At 38.5% G+C, this 15,943-nt stretch overlaps 1 protein-coding gene across 1 annotated transcript; it reads right to left on the bottom strand.

The window, feature by feature from the left end:
- Positions 1-1,148: 1,148 nt before the first annotated feature.
- On the bottom strand, positions 1,149-1,655 carry LOC128196219 (uncharacterized). Its single transcript, XM_052876459.1, has one exon. It carries the CDS (start codon positions 1,653-1,655, stop codon positions 1,149-1,151), a length of 507 nt encoding a protein of 168 aa, XP_052732419.1.
- Between the last annotated feature and the right edge of the window lie 14,288 nt (positions 1,656-15,943).

Raw genomic sequence — 15,943 nt, 5'->3', positions numbered from 1 at the left:
CTCTCACTAAACCCCAATCTTGGATGGAACCCTAGTGAGAAAGTGAGTGAAATTAAGGTTTTTGTAAAGGGGAAAGAGGAAAATGGAGAGAACACTTAGAAAAGTGCTTGAGAGTGTGTGAGAAGAGTGAGATCTGAAAATAGAACCAAAACCGCACCCTAGGGTATAAAAATACCTAAATGGGCCTAATCCCGCCAAGGGCAAATAGTCCAACCCAAGTCTGCAGTGATACTACTCAGCGGAAATTTTCGCTGAGCGGCACTTGCGTGACTTGCTTTCCTTCTTCTTAGCTTGCCCTAGGTGCCTTATACTCATCCCCTCACTCACTCCATATAATTAATTTCTCACTTCACTCAAACATTCAATCCTATCAGGCAACTAAAGCAGAATCAAAACAAATAACAAACATATAATGAATCAACTAGGTTGCCTCTCAGGTAGCGCTTGTTTAACGTCACAAGGCTGACCAAAAATCCACCAACACCCATTAGTAGGTGCAAATCTTTCTTACCAACACCCATCAGTAGGGTAAGCAACCTATTTAATAAACCTAGTATCCTTCAGTAGATGCTTAACCACCTAGCATCCATTAGTAGATGTTATACCCAAAAATTTCAACATAAAAATAATGTCAAGAGTTTATAAAATTACATCACCAAAATCAATAATAAAATAAGAATTAATGTTCTGAAACCACTAGGGTGCCTCCCAGAAAGCGCTCTTTTAACGTCATTAGCTTGACCCAATAAAGTTCAAGTTCCATCTTCCATGTTGGTGTTCATCTTTTTATCATCACACCAACTCATCAACTGCTTCCAGTCCACCTCTTTGACTCTTCTCGAATGTGGAGATTCTATCTCTATCACTCCATTCTCTTTATAGTCTTTCACAACACTCAACTTGTTCTTGAATCTTACATGTTTACCAAGTTTGGGTTGTGCTTGCATCAAGTCATCATGAACCGTCCTTCCTTTGCCATCTTTTTCTTCTTCCCTAACCTCAAACAAGAAACAATTTTTACCTTTAAAGTCTGACTTTGCATCTTTAGGACTAGTCATGGGTACATCTTGACATGTAGCTTTATGACTAGCCTCTTCCTTTTTCATCTGTTGCTCTTCTTTGAAGACATCAACAACCACCCTTTCTTCTTATTCTTGAAGTACCACTATTCCTTCATCTACATCAATGATGGCCTTAGCCATTTTCATAAATGGTCTTCCAAGAATAATTGGCATCCTTTCATCCTCCATCTTTATCACCACAAAGTCCACCAAGAATTGTAGTTTGCCTACACAAACCATAACATCTTCTACTATACCATAAGGATTCATTGAAGATCCATCCGCTATTAGCAAAGTCATGTTTGTTGGCTTGATGTCAAATTCACCAATTTGTTCAAGTAAAGATAAAGGCATTAGATTGACACTTGACCCTAAATCAAGTAGGGCTTTCCTTACCTTTTTCATCCCTATGACGCAAGGAATGGTGAAACTTCCTGGATCTTTCACTTTTGGAGGGAATGATCTCTTCTTAGCAGCTTTGCACTCATTAATCTCCTCCTCTATATATCTTTTTCTTTTGGAGATTTGATTCATATGATTTACCTGAGCTGAAAATTGTTGCCATGCTTCATTCACAAGTAGATCAACATCCATTTGAATTAAGATATTTGTACAAAGCCCCTCTTGTCTCTCTTTCTTTATTCTCTCATAATCTGTTGGAAAAGGAAGAATATTTTCAATTTTTTTTTCTTTTCTTTCTTCTTTCTCTTTTCTCTGATCCTTTCCTTTTCTCTCTTCTTTTCTCTCTACTCTCTCTTCTTTTTCTTCTCTTCTCTCTAACTCAACTTTTTCAACATTCACACTCACTAAAACTTTACACTCTTCCTTAGGGTTAACTTCAGTATTAGCCCCAAAACCCTTATCAGGCATATCTTCCAACTTCTTAGATATTTGGCCAACTTGTATCTCCAAGTTTCTAATAGCCGCTTCAGTGCTCTTTTGAGTGGAAATAGTTACCTGCATAAATTGCTGAAGAGTTTCTTCCAACTTTGTATGTCTTTCATTGAGTGTAGACACTTGTTGCCATAATGTTGGTTGTTGCTGTGGCCTATTAAATTGTCCTGATTGTCCAGCTTGTCCAGATTGTCCTTGACCTTGACCCATGCTTGGGTGAGGTTTCCACCTTTGGTTGAAATTACCTTGGCGGTATGGAAATTGATTAGCCATGAAATTTACATCTTTTAGGGCCTCCACTGGAAAAGCGCATTGACCATTGATATGGTCACCACCACATAGTTCACACATCTGTTGTTGAACTTGTGCAACAGTCTTTAATTCCTTTGGCAATTGAGCAAGTGTCTTTGTTAAATTCTCCAACTGTTGAGTTATGATCTTATTCTGAGCGAGCAAGGCATCATTTGATTGCAATTGTAGAACCCTTTTTTGTTGAATAGGAGTTCCTCTTTCACTATGCAACTCATTGTCATTAGTAGCCATATTCTCTATCAACTCGGTTGCTTCCTCTGGAGTCTTCCATTTAATATTACCTCCTGCTGAGGCATCTAACATCAACTTGGTTTGCGAACCAAGACCTCCAAGGAAAAGTAAGACTACCGTTGCTTCATCAAAGCCATGTGTGGGAGTTTTTCTCAACAAACTTTTATAACGATCCCATGCTTGATCTAATGTCTCTTCCATGCCTTGTCTGAAAGAAGATATATCTTGCTTCCCTTTATTGACTTTAGATTGTGGGAAGTATTTGTTTAAAAACTTTGCTACCACAACTTCCTACTCTGTAAAGCTTCCTTCTAGAAAAAAAGTTTAACCATAACTTAGCATTGCCTCCCAATGAGAAAGGAAACAAGCTAAGCTTGATTGCTTCATCCGGCATCCCATTTATCTTCACGGTGTTACAAATTTCATTAAAGGTAGTGAGATGCTCATATGGACTTTCATGTGATAGTCCATTGAATTGATTACTCTTTACCAGTTGTATCAATGTTGGTTTCACCTCCATGTTTGCAGCATTGACCCTTGGCCTTGCTATACTGTTAAAATGTTGAGGGCCAACCACAGTGGTGTAATCTGCAAGAGTTCGTCTACCATTATTCTCCTCTGCCATATTTTCAGTGCTTTGGTTAGACCTTTGTGGTGAAGGTTGTAAGAGTGTTTCTGGAGGAGGGAATAGTTCTCTAGATGTGCAGATTCTTCTCCTCCGTCTACTCTCGTCCAAGCCTTCAAGAAGAGGTTCTGATTTTTTCTTGCTTCTAGTGCGAATTGCTTCCTGCATACACAAGAAAACAAAACCCTAGAAAAAATTGTTAGCACAAAAAGATAGAGAAGAAAAATAAAAAAAAATAGAAAGATAAAACAAATAGAATTAGAAATACAAAAAGATAAAAACAAAAACCAAAAAGATAAACTTAAAGATACAAAAATAAAAAGATAAATAAAAAATATACAAATCAAGTCAAAGTTAATCAAAAAATCACACAAATAGACTAGTTAAACCACGAGTCCCCGACAACGGCGCCAAAAACTTGTTAAACCCTCGGCAAGTGTAACTGAATCGTATCAAGTAATAAACCTGGTAAGACCAAGTATCGTTCTCCCAAAGGACTCACGGCCTAGACAATTGTGTGGTTTGTTTATTAGCTAAGACTTGTGAAACCGATTGATTAAGATTTAGATGCAAATACTCAAAAGTAAATATGTATGCATGAATTGATCAATGGTAAAAAGAAACAAAACACGTGAATTGAAATATATGGATGACTATGTTGTCGGGATTTATCAATTTCATCCTTATCTACTCTCATGTATTCAGGAATTCATCTTTCTTCATTAATTGTTAATCACACTTTCTAAATTACCTTAAACCCGATGTCTAGGGGAAGAAAGCCTAATCATAATCACTAGTTTACAATGTCTTGTCTCCCTAGCAATTAGTTATGCATTATAGTGAACAGAAGCTTAAAGGCAACCAACCATCATACTCCTATGTTTAGGTTTATACTACTATTGGGAGAGATTCCCCAGATCTAGATTTCCCCGTATGTGTCCATATAAACAAAATCAATGATCATGACATCGAATGAGTTAAACAATGCATGCTTTGAGCAAAAAGGAAAAACCCTAACAATTAATGAAAGAAAGCATGTATCTTAAAGAAGATTTTGAAGAACAAATTCTATACATGAGAGTTTCAAAAGGATTACATTGATTCCCCAACAACAATAAAGGTTTAGTTCACCATATTCACGGTGAAACTAGATGAAATACAATGAAAGAGTAAAAAGATAGAACCCTAGAAAGTGAGAAATGAGCTTTAGCATCCAAAATCCTCAAGGGGTGAAGGAGTGTGTTTCTGCTTCGTCCCAGCCAAAGATACTTGACCTAGGTTAACTAAAACCTTATATAATATTCTAAAAATTACAGAAAAGTGAGCCCAAGCCCATCAGAATGCCGCTCAGCGATAAATACCGCGCAGCGGTAAGTGCCTGATTTCTATTTTTCCCCTCATCTGCATTTTGTCCCCTCAACGGTAACTGCGGGTCTTCAAAGTGCCGCTTAGTGGTAAATGGCGCTGAGCGGTACTTGCGGCTTCTTCCTTTTTTGCACTTTTTCTTCCTTTTCTGAATCCAACTCTTAGCTCCTTCACTTCTTTCACTCAATTCATCTCAAAAACCTGCAAAAACAAGGAAATCAAGCATAAAACCTGTCCAACTCTCTTATTTCCAAAAACATAAGCAAAAACATGATTCCAAGCTAGTTTCTAAGTCATAAAGGTTGTTTTTTATATCAATTTTAAGTATAACAATAACAGTTTTTCAACTGTTATCACAACAATACAAGTGGGGAAAGGAGGAAAAGAGAAAAGAAAACTCCCCTGGTCATGGTGGCAGTTGCCAAACTTGGACAAGCAGGGAGATGTTTTCCACCACTGGATCCAACTGGGAAATCTTGAGGATGATCTGCTTCGTCCGCCAAATCTGATCGAGCAAGGAAATGTTTTCCACAACTGGATCTAAGAAGGAAGGATTGTTGATGAGCGTGTTCAGCCGGTGCCTATTGATATTCAAGCTTTTGTGTATGCGAGCACCTTTGTCTTCCACCGTGGGTGTTTGTTGGTCAAATTCATGTGTACCTCCTACAACATGATTAGTACATGGTGGCTCCAAAGAATCTATATGCAGAGGTACAACACACAATCCCAATGTAACAGGCTGAACATCAGATATACTCTCAGAACATGAATCAAGTTCAAATTTAGAAGCAATATCAAGCACAGGCTTAGATTCATGTTTAGTGCATGGAGAATAAACATTCAGATGTGATAGAAAAAAGTGGTTCTTACCATGTGATGAGTCGTTATTTCTTGAATTATATTTAGTTTATTGCACTTAAATAAACCAGGGAATTGTGTTTAATTGTCTGTTATTTCCCCGTTTTCCGAATTGTGCTTAATTTGACCAAAAATTCTTATTTTAGTTAATTTGAATTATTTGAGCTAATTATTTGCATTATTAATTGTAGGAAAATTGTTGGATAATATTTGAGACATTTGGAGGTGAAAAGAGAAATGACAATTAGACCCAAAGGTGGAGGTTTATTTTTGAGGTGCAAACACAAAACTTTATTTTGGAGAATGCACTTGATATTCATGGCTGGATTCATTTTTGGGTTATTAAGAAAAGGCACATTCAATTGAATAAGTGGCACACATCCACGTCCTTAAGTAGCTGCCACGTTCTTGAAAGAAGAAAGGGCCCATGAGAAGGAATTTTTGACAGCAAAATGAACCTTAAGGAGCTCACGGACAGCAGCTTCAGCACGCCCATCATGGCCCACACTTGGATCCACGTTCCAGCAGAAGCACCAAACAGGGGTGACATCCAGCATTTTCCAGTAGCAGCCATGGCCCAATAAAAGCAGTCAGCACAGGAGCATGTGGTGACAAAGGTAGAAGCAGCAGTCACGGGCTTTGATTCACACGTCCAGGGAAAGCATCCAACAACAAAGCCGGTCCAGCAACTTTTGAAGAAACAGCAGCAACACGTCCGCGATCCAGCACAGCAGCTTGGAGGCACGTCCAGCAGGTGTGTTTGGAGAGAATGGGAGGTGCACGAAGGGCTTCACTACATTCCAGCAGCGTCCATCATTCCAGCACAGCAGCACACGGAAGAGAGCACATCACGGCCTCCACTCGTTCTATTCTTCATGCATCAGTGCACACGGCTGATGAGAGGGTCGCACCTCCCACAAAAGTTGTGCAATAAAGAATGCAGTACAATACTAGGAAGTGACTCCTAGGTCGTCTCTCAAAGACCAATTTGGGTTCAGTCTTAGATCAACACGTAGTGGGGGGGTTTGTGAATGGTTTGTGAATGCAAATGAACTAAATTAAAACACGAACATAAACACGGATGTAAACACAAATATAAACATAGAATTAAAATGATTGGTCACTTAAGCTAACATCACAACTAAATTAATAAAACTTGTATGACCCTCTTGAAAAGAAATAGCTAAATAAAAATAAAAAAACGCAGAAGTTGGAAATGAAATGCAACGCGTTAGCTAACAAATTAGTTACACATTGCAGCGTGAATAAATCTTAAATGCACAGCTGGAATAAAAGAAACAACATTTGGTAATAAATGAAATGCACAATGTAACTTTGAATAAAACTTCAATGCAAAAGTGTGTGAGCTTCTCAAATTAAAATCACCGTGTGAACACTTCTTTCAGCCGTCACTATGCAGTGCCATGCCTCTAACTCAGCTCCCGTGCACGTGACAACACCTCCTTCTCATGTGCACACCATTCACGCTAATGTGTTGCTGCTTCTTCCCATCTACACGTGCTGCTGGACCGCTTCCGTCAAGAATTTCATGAACCCAAAATGAAATTAAAAGGCCAATTGAAAACGTAACAGCGTGAAGAAAGTAAATGTTCAAAAACATGACAGCTCTAAACAACGTTCAACAGCAAAAGCTAATGTAAATGGTGACTGGACAAATCTCTTTACTAAATGAAATTAATTGAAAATGTGCTCTCCCCTTCCATCATCATCAGGCCGTCACACGTTGGAAGAAATGAAAATAAAAAACATTCAATCTCAAGTTCTTTTTCCAAAAATCTAAAGGAAGATTATAATGTGCTTCTTTCGTTAACCAATGCCAATTAACATGAATAACATTTTCAAGCTCTCAAAATGTTCAAAGAAAAATCATCATCCTAGTGAAGAGTGGCGGCTGGCTGCCTCTTGGCCGTGTGTCCCACCCCCTGCCCTACACTACCCTACACTACCTTTGCTGGACCCCGCTTGTGTGATATGTTGTGCTTCTTCTTTGACGCGTTCTGAAGCTGCTTGCTGGATGCACAAAGTGTGGGCCGTGTGTTGCTGTCCACACTCCCCTAGACGTGTCTCCTTGAATGTGTGCTGGACACACCCCCAATTAAATGGAATCCGTAAGCTGCTGTGTGGCGTGTGCAGTAATTGCCTTTTGCACATGGGCTGCACCTCATCAAATTATCTCCGTGAATATGTGCTTGACAAAATGAATTGTCATGGGGCTGTGATGGGACCGTGTGTAACCTCTTCAATTATTAAATTTTGGATAATTGTTGGACAAAGGCAATGAGTGAAGCCGTGAAATGTGGGCTCTTCAAGTCCATTTATGTGTCTACGTGTCTACCACTTCAAAGTGGATTAAAATTAATTCTTGTAGAACACTTTGTATATTATTTTTCTCCAACATGTGCTTCCACTTTCACGTGAAATGAGTCACCAAAATGGACCAATATTCCATTTTAAGTTTTCCATTTCAACACACAAATTAAATCAATGCAGTAGCTTCTTCCAAAACGTATTGCTTAAGACCGTGAGTGCCTCCCAAGCTGTTGGATTCCTTGTTTAAGAGTGTTGGGAGGTTTCAGCACTGTCCAATTATCAATTCCTAGCCACCACAAGTACCCAACAACAAGCAAATGCAAACACATTAGAAATCACTCAAACAGTAAGCATTGGACTGACATAGGGGAGTAAAAAAAATACTGGGAACAGCACAAAACGAATTTGAACAAAATAAAAACTATACGTGAAAATAAACATCCATACGAAACTATGAAAAAAAATTGCATAGAAAACGGATAAGAATTGAACTCAAACGAGGTCACACAAGTTGACACAACATTCACGCAGCACTGTGCGAAAATTGAAATGACTGAGATGCATTGGGCTCAATTGCCATTTCTCATTTAACCTTCAAATGTCCCAAATTGTATCTCCAAATTTTCCTTGTAATTAATAATGAAAATAATTAGTCCAAATAATTCAAATTAATTAAAATAAGAATTTTTGATCAAATTAAGCACAATTAACAAAAACGGGAAAATACCGGACAATTAAGCACAATTCCCCGATTAAATTCGTTCTATTCTTCATGCATCAGTGCACACGGCCCACAAGAAATAGCCCACAGATGAGGGGATTCGGTCCAGCAGACGCTCACGGTCCAGGGTTTATTTTTAGAGGAGCTGGATGGAAGAAGAAGGGGGGCTGGAGAGGGGACACACGGCCAAGAGGCAGCCAGCCACCACCCTCACGGAACTTGAACTTGGAACGTTTGTTTGAAGAGCACATGGTCTTGTTTTTTTTTGTTTTTTTGTCTTCATGTTTGAACCAGATTTTTATTTTCATATTTTATAAATTAGAGTATTATTTTGCTGTGAAGAAGTGTGTATGCTGGCAGCTTTTATCACTTTCATTTGGTGATTAAATGCTTTGGAGATTTCTTTTCTTTGAAAAATGAAGAAGTGATTAGGTGAAGGTTGGTGGGAAGCCACGTCCAGGAGGTGCTCACGGTGATTGATTACTTCCTTTCTTGGAGAAAAGTGGTGCACGGTTATCTTTATTTTGGAAGAAGAAAATTAACTCTTTTGCATTGGAGAAGAAATGTGTGTGCACGGTAATGGGAGAATGAGAATAGCACGGTGATTCAATTGGTGAGCACGGTGTCAGCAGTTGTACGTCCACGAGGGGTAGCTCCATAATTTTATTCTTTCTTTAATAGCTTATATCATGCACCGAATCCATTGGTTGGTTATTGATATTGGAATACTGCACACATTGTTTTTAAAAGTATGGTTTAAATGATGGAGATTCATTTTCTTTTCAATTGGAATGTGCACATGTTTCGTCCAGAAGAAGATAAATCTAATAGGTTTTATTTTTATTGTATTCACACTTGAACTGAAACTAATTTATTTTATATGTGATGGATTTTCATTTTAGCTTTTCACTTTTTAGCTTAATTGTTGCATTTAAATTTATTCACGCCATTTTCCATTTGTTTATTTATCTGTGCATTTCAATTGGCTTAAGCACTTTATGAATTTTCCGTAAAATTTTATTTCAACCTGAAATGAGCATTAATCTTTTTAATTTAAGTGTTGCAACTTAATAGCTTTGATTGTGTTTGAATATTTATATTTTGCATTGTTGAGTTTACTTTTTCCGTTCATTATGTTGTTTATTCTATTCGGCTTCTTTATCTTCATGCATTTCAAATTTCCTCACTTGTTTTAGAGACCGTCTCAATGTAGAACCGTTCGGTCATCTGTAGGACTGTTCGGTCTTCAAGCTTTGTCCATTTATTTCAATGTTTTCAATTATGTTTGGTGGTATTTAATTTCTAGTTTTAATTCAGTTCGTTTTGAATCACAAAAACACTTTCAAACCCCCCCACTACGTGTTTGACCTAAGTCCTGAACCCAAATTGGTCCTTGAGAGACGACCTAGGAGTCACTTCCTAGTCTATATTGCATTAATTTTGCAATCAACTTTTGTGTGAGGTGCGACCCTCTCAACAAAATGGCGCCGCTGCCGGGGACCAACGGTTCGGTCTTAGGTCTTTGTTGTGTTAGTGTGTGTTGTGTTTTGGCTTGTGTTGTTAGTGTGATGTTTTGTTTTGTGTGTTTGTTATTGTGTGTGCGTGTCGCATGTTTAATTGTGTTGAGTTTTGTGATGTGATGTTCTATTTTGTGTGTGCGTGTTGCATGTATAAATGTGTTGTGTTTTATTTGTTTCGTAGTTTTTAGTATTTTTCTTTTTTCATGTCTACTTATTTTGATTATGTGAATACTGCTTCTTCTGCTTGTGCCTATGATTATGATTCTCCTTCTGCATGTTACTCTAATTGTAATTCATATTCTGCTGATTTTTATGCTGAGAACAATATGACTCATCCTCCAAGTCCTGAGAGTGCTCCTCGTGAGCCGGTTTCACCTACAAAGGATGATATCCATTGTGTTCTAAGCACTGGACTAATATATTTGCTCCCTAAGTTTCATGGTTTTGCAGGAGAATGCCCACATAGACATTTGGAGGAGTTCCACATCATGTGCTCTTTAATGAAGCCTCCACATGTCCCTCTTGATCACATTTTCTTGGGGGCATTTCCGCATTCATTACAAGGAGCAGCTAAGGATTGGAAAGACTCTCTTCCTCTAGGATCCATTACCGATTGGGGATATCTTGAGCATCAGTTTCTGAGCAAATTCTCCCCTGTGCAGTATGGTTATAGCAACAATCCTGGATGGAATGACTCTAGCTTGGGATGGTATAATGCGCCACAACAACATCATTATCCAGAACCACCATTCCAGTGTACTTTTATATCTCCACCAGTCCAACAATACGAGAGTCAGCAGTATGAAGCTCCTGCCCAAATAACTCCTACGCCTTCTACTTCTGAGCCTACATTGCAGGAGTTGTTGGAGCAGATGACCATGCAGAACCTTCAGTTTCAGCAAGAGAACATGCAGTTTCAGCAGGAAATAGGAGCTGCCATTCAGAGTATGACTGATCAGATAGGGCAGATGGCCACTCAACTCACTGAGGAACAGTCTCAAGATTCAGAGTTACCATTTCAGACTGTTCAGATTCCAGATGATGTTAGTGTCATCAACATAGGAGATGGGGAGCAGAGTCATGAGCTTACTACTATGCCACCTATTCTCCCACCTTCAAATGTCCCTACTCTTGCGATTGAGGAGATAGATCCTGATGATGATTTGGAGGACCAGGCAAGTATAAGCAGAAATTGTGAGCCAGGTAGACCACTTTCATATTCCACCACTTTACCAATCTTCAGGGAAGTGGAGGTAAACATACCTCAATTTGATTATGTTGATGATTATGCTGTTGAGGGGTATGTTCATGATTATATTGTTGATGAAAATGATTTTCATTTCCACTCTTTGCATGATGAGAAACAACTTTTGCCATCATATCTGAATACTTCTTATCCATGCATTGAACATGAATCTAAGTCTGTGGTTGATATTGTTTCTGAAATTGAAATTGATTCATGTTCTGAGAGTATATCTAAGGTTCAGTCTGATAAATTGGAATTGGGTGTTATACCCCTGCATGTAATTTGTTTGGAGCCACAATGTACTAACCATGCTGCAGGAGGTACATATGAATTTGACCAACATGCACCCCTAGTGGAAGACAAGGGTGTTTACATACACAATAGTTTGAATATCAATAGGCACTGGCTGAACCCACTCATCAACAATCTTTGCTTCTTAGATCCAGCTGTGGAAGACATTTCCCTGCTCGATCAAATCTGGAGGATGAAGAAATTCTTCCTCAAAACTTCCTTGCTGGATCCAATGGTGGAAGACATCTCCCTACAAGTCCAAAATTGGCAATTGCCACCATGACCAGGGGAGTTTTTCTTTTTCCCTTCTCCCCCTTTCCCTACTTTTATTGCACTTGTCCATGATCTGTTGACTATTATGATTTCTGATCTTATGCTTATGACACATTGAGGACACTGTGTAGTTTAAGTGTGGTCTATTGGGGGAGATTTTTATTTTTCTTCGTTAGTTTTTGTTTTCTTGGTTAAATTTTTTCTTTTCTAGGTAGTTTTTGTTTTGTCTTGTATACAGTTTTACATGTTTCTCTTGATTTCTGGACTTTGTTTAGGTTGTAGACTTGACCTTCACTTCATTGATACTTGGCTTGAAATCCTTGTTTTTCTCTGCTTGGAAGATGATTATGATGTTTGAGAGATGAATTGATTGTGACAATTACCCTGTGTAAGATTTGAGCCACTTTATTTTCTTTCTTGTGTGATATGTCTCTTGATTGCTTGCACATATGCCTTGGCTTGACTCTTGTTGATAACTCTTGATTGATATGCATGTTTGGAAGTGATAAAGGCAGCTTTGTTTTTGAGCCTCTCTAGCCAAATAAGCTTACCTTGTTCTGATCCTTTGAAAACCCCTTTTGAGCTTATACTTTCCTCATTTCTTTGTTTTGAAGCTCATACACTAGCCCTAAGTGAAAAACCATGATTACCTTAACCTTAGGGAATTTTGGAGCTTTGGAAGTGTTTTGGGAACAAGTGTGGTCTCCTTGGGGATTCTGATGAGTTGGCTAGTTAGTTCCTCTTCTTGTTCTGTTTTTGTAAATATGTTGTGTATCTTGTCTCTTGAAATTGTGTGCTGAATAGAGTAAAGAAAAGAGACAGGATGGAAAAAAAGAGAGTAGAAAAACAGTGAAAAATGAAAAAAAAAATTGTGAATAATTGTTAATAATGGAGTCAAGAAGAGGATGGAATTAGAGGTTATGGGTATGTTTGAATGGGTTTACACTTGTTCCCCATTGCTCCTTTGTTCCTTATGGTTTGTAGCTTCTTATCCAGATATATCATGTCTTGTCCTTGGCCCCATTACAACAATGAAAAGACCTTTTGATTTGAACATGCATATGTGCTTGAGTGTTGATATTAGAGGCTTGCCAAGTCTATTTGTGTTTACTTTCTTGAGTGCATTGAGTGACATTGATTTACCTTAAACACTTGAGAGAAACACTGATTGTGTGCATCTGTGAGGCTCTGTTGCTTTTGATTCATCTCTTGAACTGATTGACTGTTTTCCTCGTACTGAACTGTTTGGATGATTCTTTGAGTATCTGCTCTCATTGACTCTATGTGGGATTCTGCCTATACCTTTTACTGTCCAGATTTTGTGAGAATTGTGCAACTGTGTTCCTGTTTTGGAGTCTTTGTTGTCTGTCTATCGAGTCTGTGTCACCTCCCTGATGTTTGAGTAGTTCCCTGGTTTTCGTCTTGGTTTTGCCCAGGAGTGCAAAAGACTAAGTGTGGTCTATTTTGATGAGTCGTTATTTCTTGAATTATATTTAGTTTATTGCACTTAAATAAACCAGGGAATTGTGTTTAATTGTCTGTTATTTCCCCGTTTTCCGAATTGTGCTTAATTTGACCAAAAATTCTTATTTTAGTTAATTTGAATTATTTGAGCTAATTATTTGCATTATTAATTATAGGAAAATTGTTGGATAATATTTGAGACATTTGGAGGTGAAAAGAGAAATGACAATTAGACCTAAAGGTGGAGGTTTATTTTTGAGGTGCAAACACAAAACTTTATTTTGGAGAATGCACTTGATATTCATGGCTGGATTCATTTTTGGGTTATTAAGAAAAGGCACATTCAATTGAATAAGTGGCACACATCCACGTCCTTAAGTAGCTGCCACGTTCTTGAAAGAAGAAAGGGCCCATGAGAAGGAATTTTTGACAGCAAAATGAACCTTAAGGAGCTCACGGACAGCAGCTTCAGCACGCCCATCATGGCCCACACTTGGATCCACGTTCCAGTAGAAGCACCAAACAGGGGTGACATCCAGCATTTTCCAGTAGCAGCCACGGCCCAATAAAAGCAGTCAGCACAACAGCATGTGGTGGCAAAGGTAGAAGCAGCAGTCACGGGCTTTGATTCACACGTCCAGGGAAAGCATCCAACAACAAAGCTGGTCCAGCAGCTTTTGAAGAAACAGCAGCAACACGTCCGCGATCCAGCACAGCAGCTTGGAGGCACGTCCAGCAGGTGTGTTTGGAGAGAATGGGAGGTGCACGAAGGGCTTCACTACATTCCAGCAGCGTCCATCATTCCAGCACAGCAGCACACGGAAGAGAGCACATCACGGCCTCCACTCGTTCTATTCTTCATGCATCAGTGCACACGGCCCACAAGAAATAGCCCACAGATGAGGGGATTCGGTCCAGCAGACGCTCACGGTCCAGGGTTTATTTTTAGAGGAGCTGGATGGAAGAAGAAGGGGGGCTGGAGAGGGGACACACGGCCAAGAGGCAGCCAGCCACCACCCTCACGGAACTTGAACTTGGAACGTTTGTTTGAAGAGCACATGGTCTTGTTTTTTTTGTTTTTTTGTCTTCATGTTTGAACCAGATTTTTATTTTCATATTTTATAAATTAGAGTATTATTTTGCTGTGAAGAAGTGTGTATGCTGGCAGCTTTTATCACTTTCATTTGGTGATTAAATGCTTTGGAGATTTCTTTTCTTTGAAAAATGAAGAAGTGATTAGGTGAAGGTTGGTGGGAAGCCACGTCCAGGAGGTGCTCACGGTGATTGATTACTTCCTTTCTTGGAGAAAAGTGGTGCACGGTTATCTTTATTTTGGAAGAAGAAAATTAACTCTTTTGCATTGGAGAAGAAAGGTGTGTGCACGGTAATGGGAGAATGAGAATAGCACGGTGATTCAATTGGTGAGCACGGTGTCAGCAGTTGTACGTCCACGAGGGGTAGCTCCATAATTTTATTCTTTCTTTAATAGCTTATATCATGCACCGAATCCATTGGTTGGTTATTGATATTGGAATACTGCACACATTGTTTTTAAAAGTATGGTTTAAATGATGGAGATTCATTTTCTTTTCAATTGGAATGTGCACATGTTTCGTCCAGAAGAAGATAAATCTAATAGGTTTTATTTTTATTGTATTCACACTTGAACTGAAACTAATTTATTTTATATGTGATGGATTTTCATTTTAGCTTTTCACTTTTTAGCTTAATTGTTGCATTTAAATTTATTCACGCCATTTTCCATTTGTTTATTTATCTGTGCATTTCAATTGGCTTAAGCACTTTATGAATTTTCCGTAAAATTTTATTTCAACCTGAAATGAGCATTAATCTTTTTAATTTAAGTGTTGCAACTTAATAGCTTTGATTGTGTTTGAATATTTATATTTTGCATTGTTGAGTTTACTTTTTCCGTTCATTATGTTGTTTATTCTATTCGGCTTCTTTATCTTCATGCATTTCAAATTTCCTCACTTGTTTTAGAGACCGTCTCAATGTAGAACCGTTCGGTCATCTGTAGGACTATTCGGTCTTCAAGCTTTGTCCATTTATTTCAATGTTTTCAATTATGTTTGGTGGTATTTAATTTCTAGTTTTAATTCAGTTCGTTTTGAATCACAAAAACACTTTCAAACCCCCCACTACGTGTTTGACCTAAGTCCTGAACCCAAATTGGTCCTTGAGAGACGACCTAGGAGTCACTTCCTAGTCTATACTGCATTAATTTTGCAATCAACTTTTGTGTGAGGTGCGACCCTCTCAACACCATGCAGAGAGGAAGAATTAAAAGCATGCTCATCAACAATATAATCATCAACAACATTCTCATCAATAACATAATCATGCATAGCATAATCATCAATAACATAACCAATCTGAGGGATGTTTGTCTCAACTTCCTTGAAGATTGGTAGAATGGTGGAAGACAAAAATGGTCTACCTGGCTCAAAGGTGTTGCTTATGCTTGCCTGGTCCTCAAAATCTTCATCAGTCTCCTTAGATGCAAGAGTAGGAACATAGGGCGGTGGTAAAGTAGAGGGCACAATGAGCACATGACTCTGGTTCCCATCTCCTAGGTCAATGGCACTAACATCATCTAGAATCTGAACAGTCTGAAATGGCAATTCTTCTGAATCTTGAGACTGTTCCTCAATGAGCTGAGTGGCCATTTGTCCTTTCTAATTGCTCAAGCTTTGAAAGTGTGCTCTGTTCTCTTGCTAAAACTGAAGG

This window comes from Vigna angularis, chromosome 4, assembly GCF_016808095.1.
Source record: "Vigna angularis cultivar LongXiaoDou No.4 chromosome 4, ASM1680809v1, whole genome shotgun sequence".
Taxonomy (NCBI): Eukaryota; Viridiplantae; Streptophyta; class Magnoliopsida; order Fabales; family Fabaceae; genus Vigna; species Vigna angularis.
Note: the sequence above shows the minus strand (reverse complement) of the source record. Positions and strands in the feature narration are given on the sequence as shown.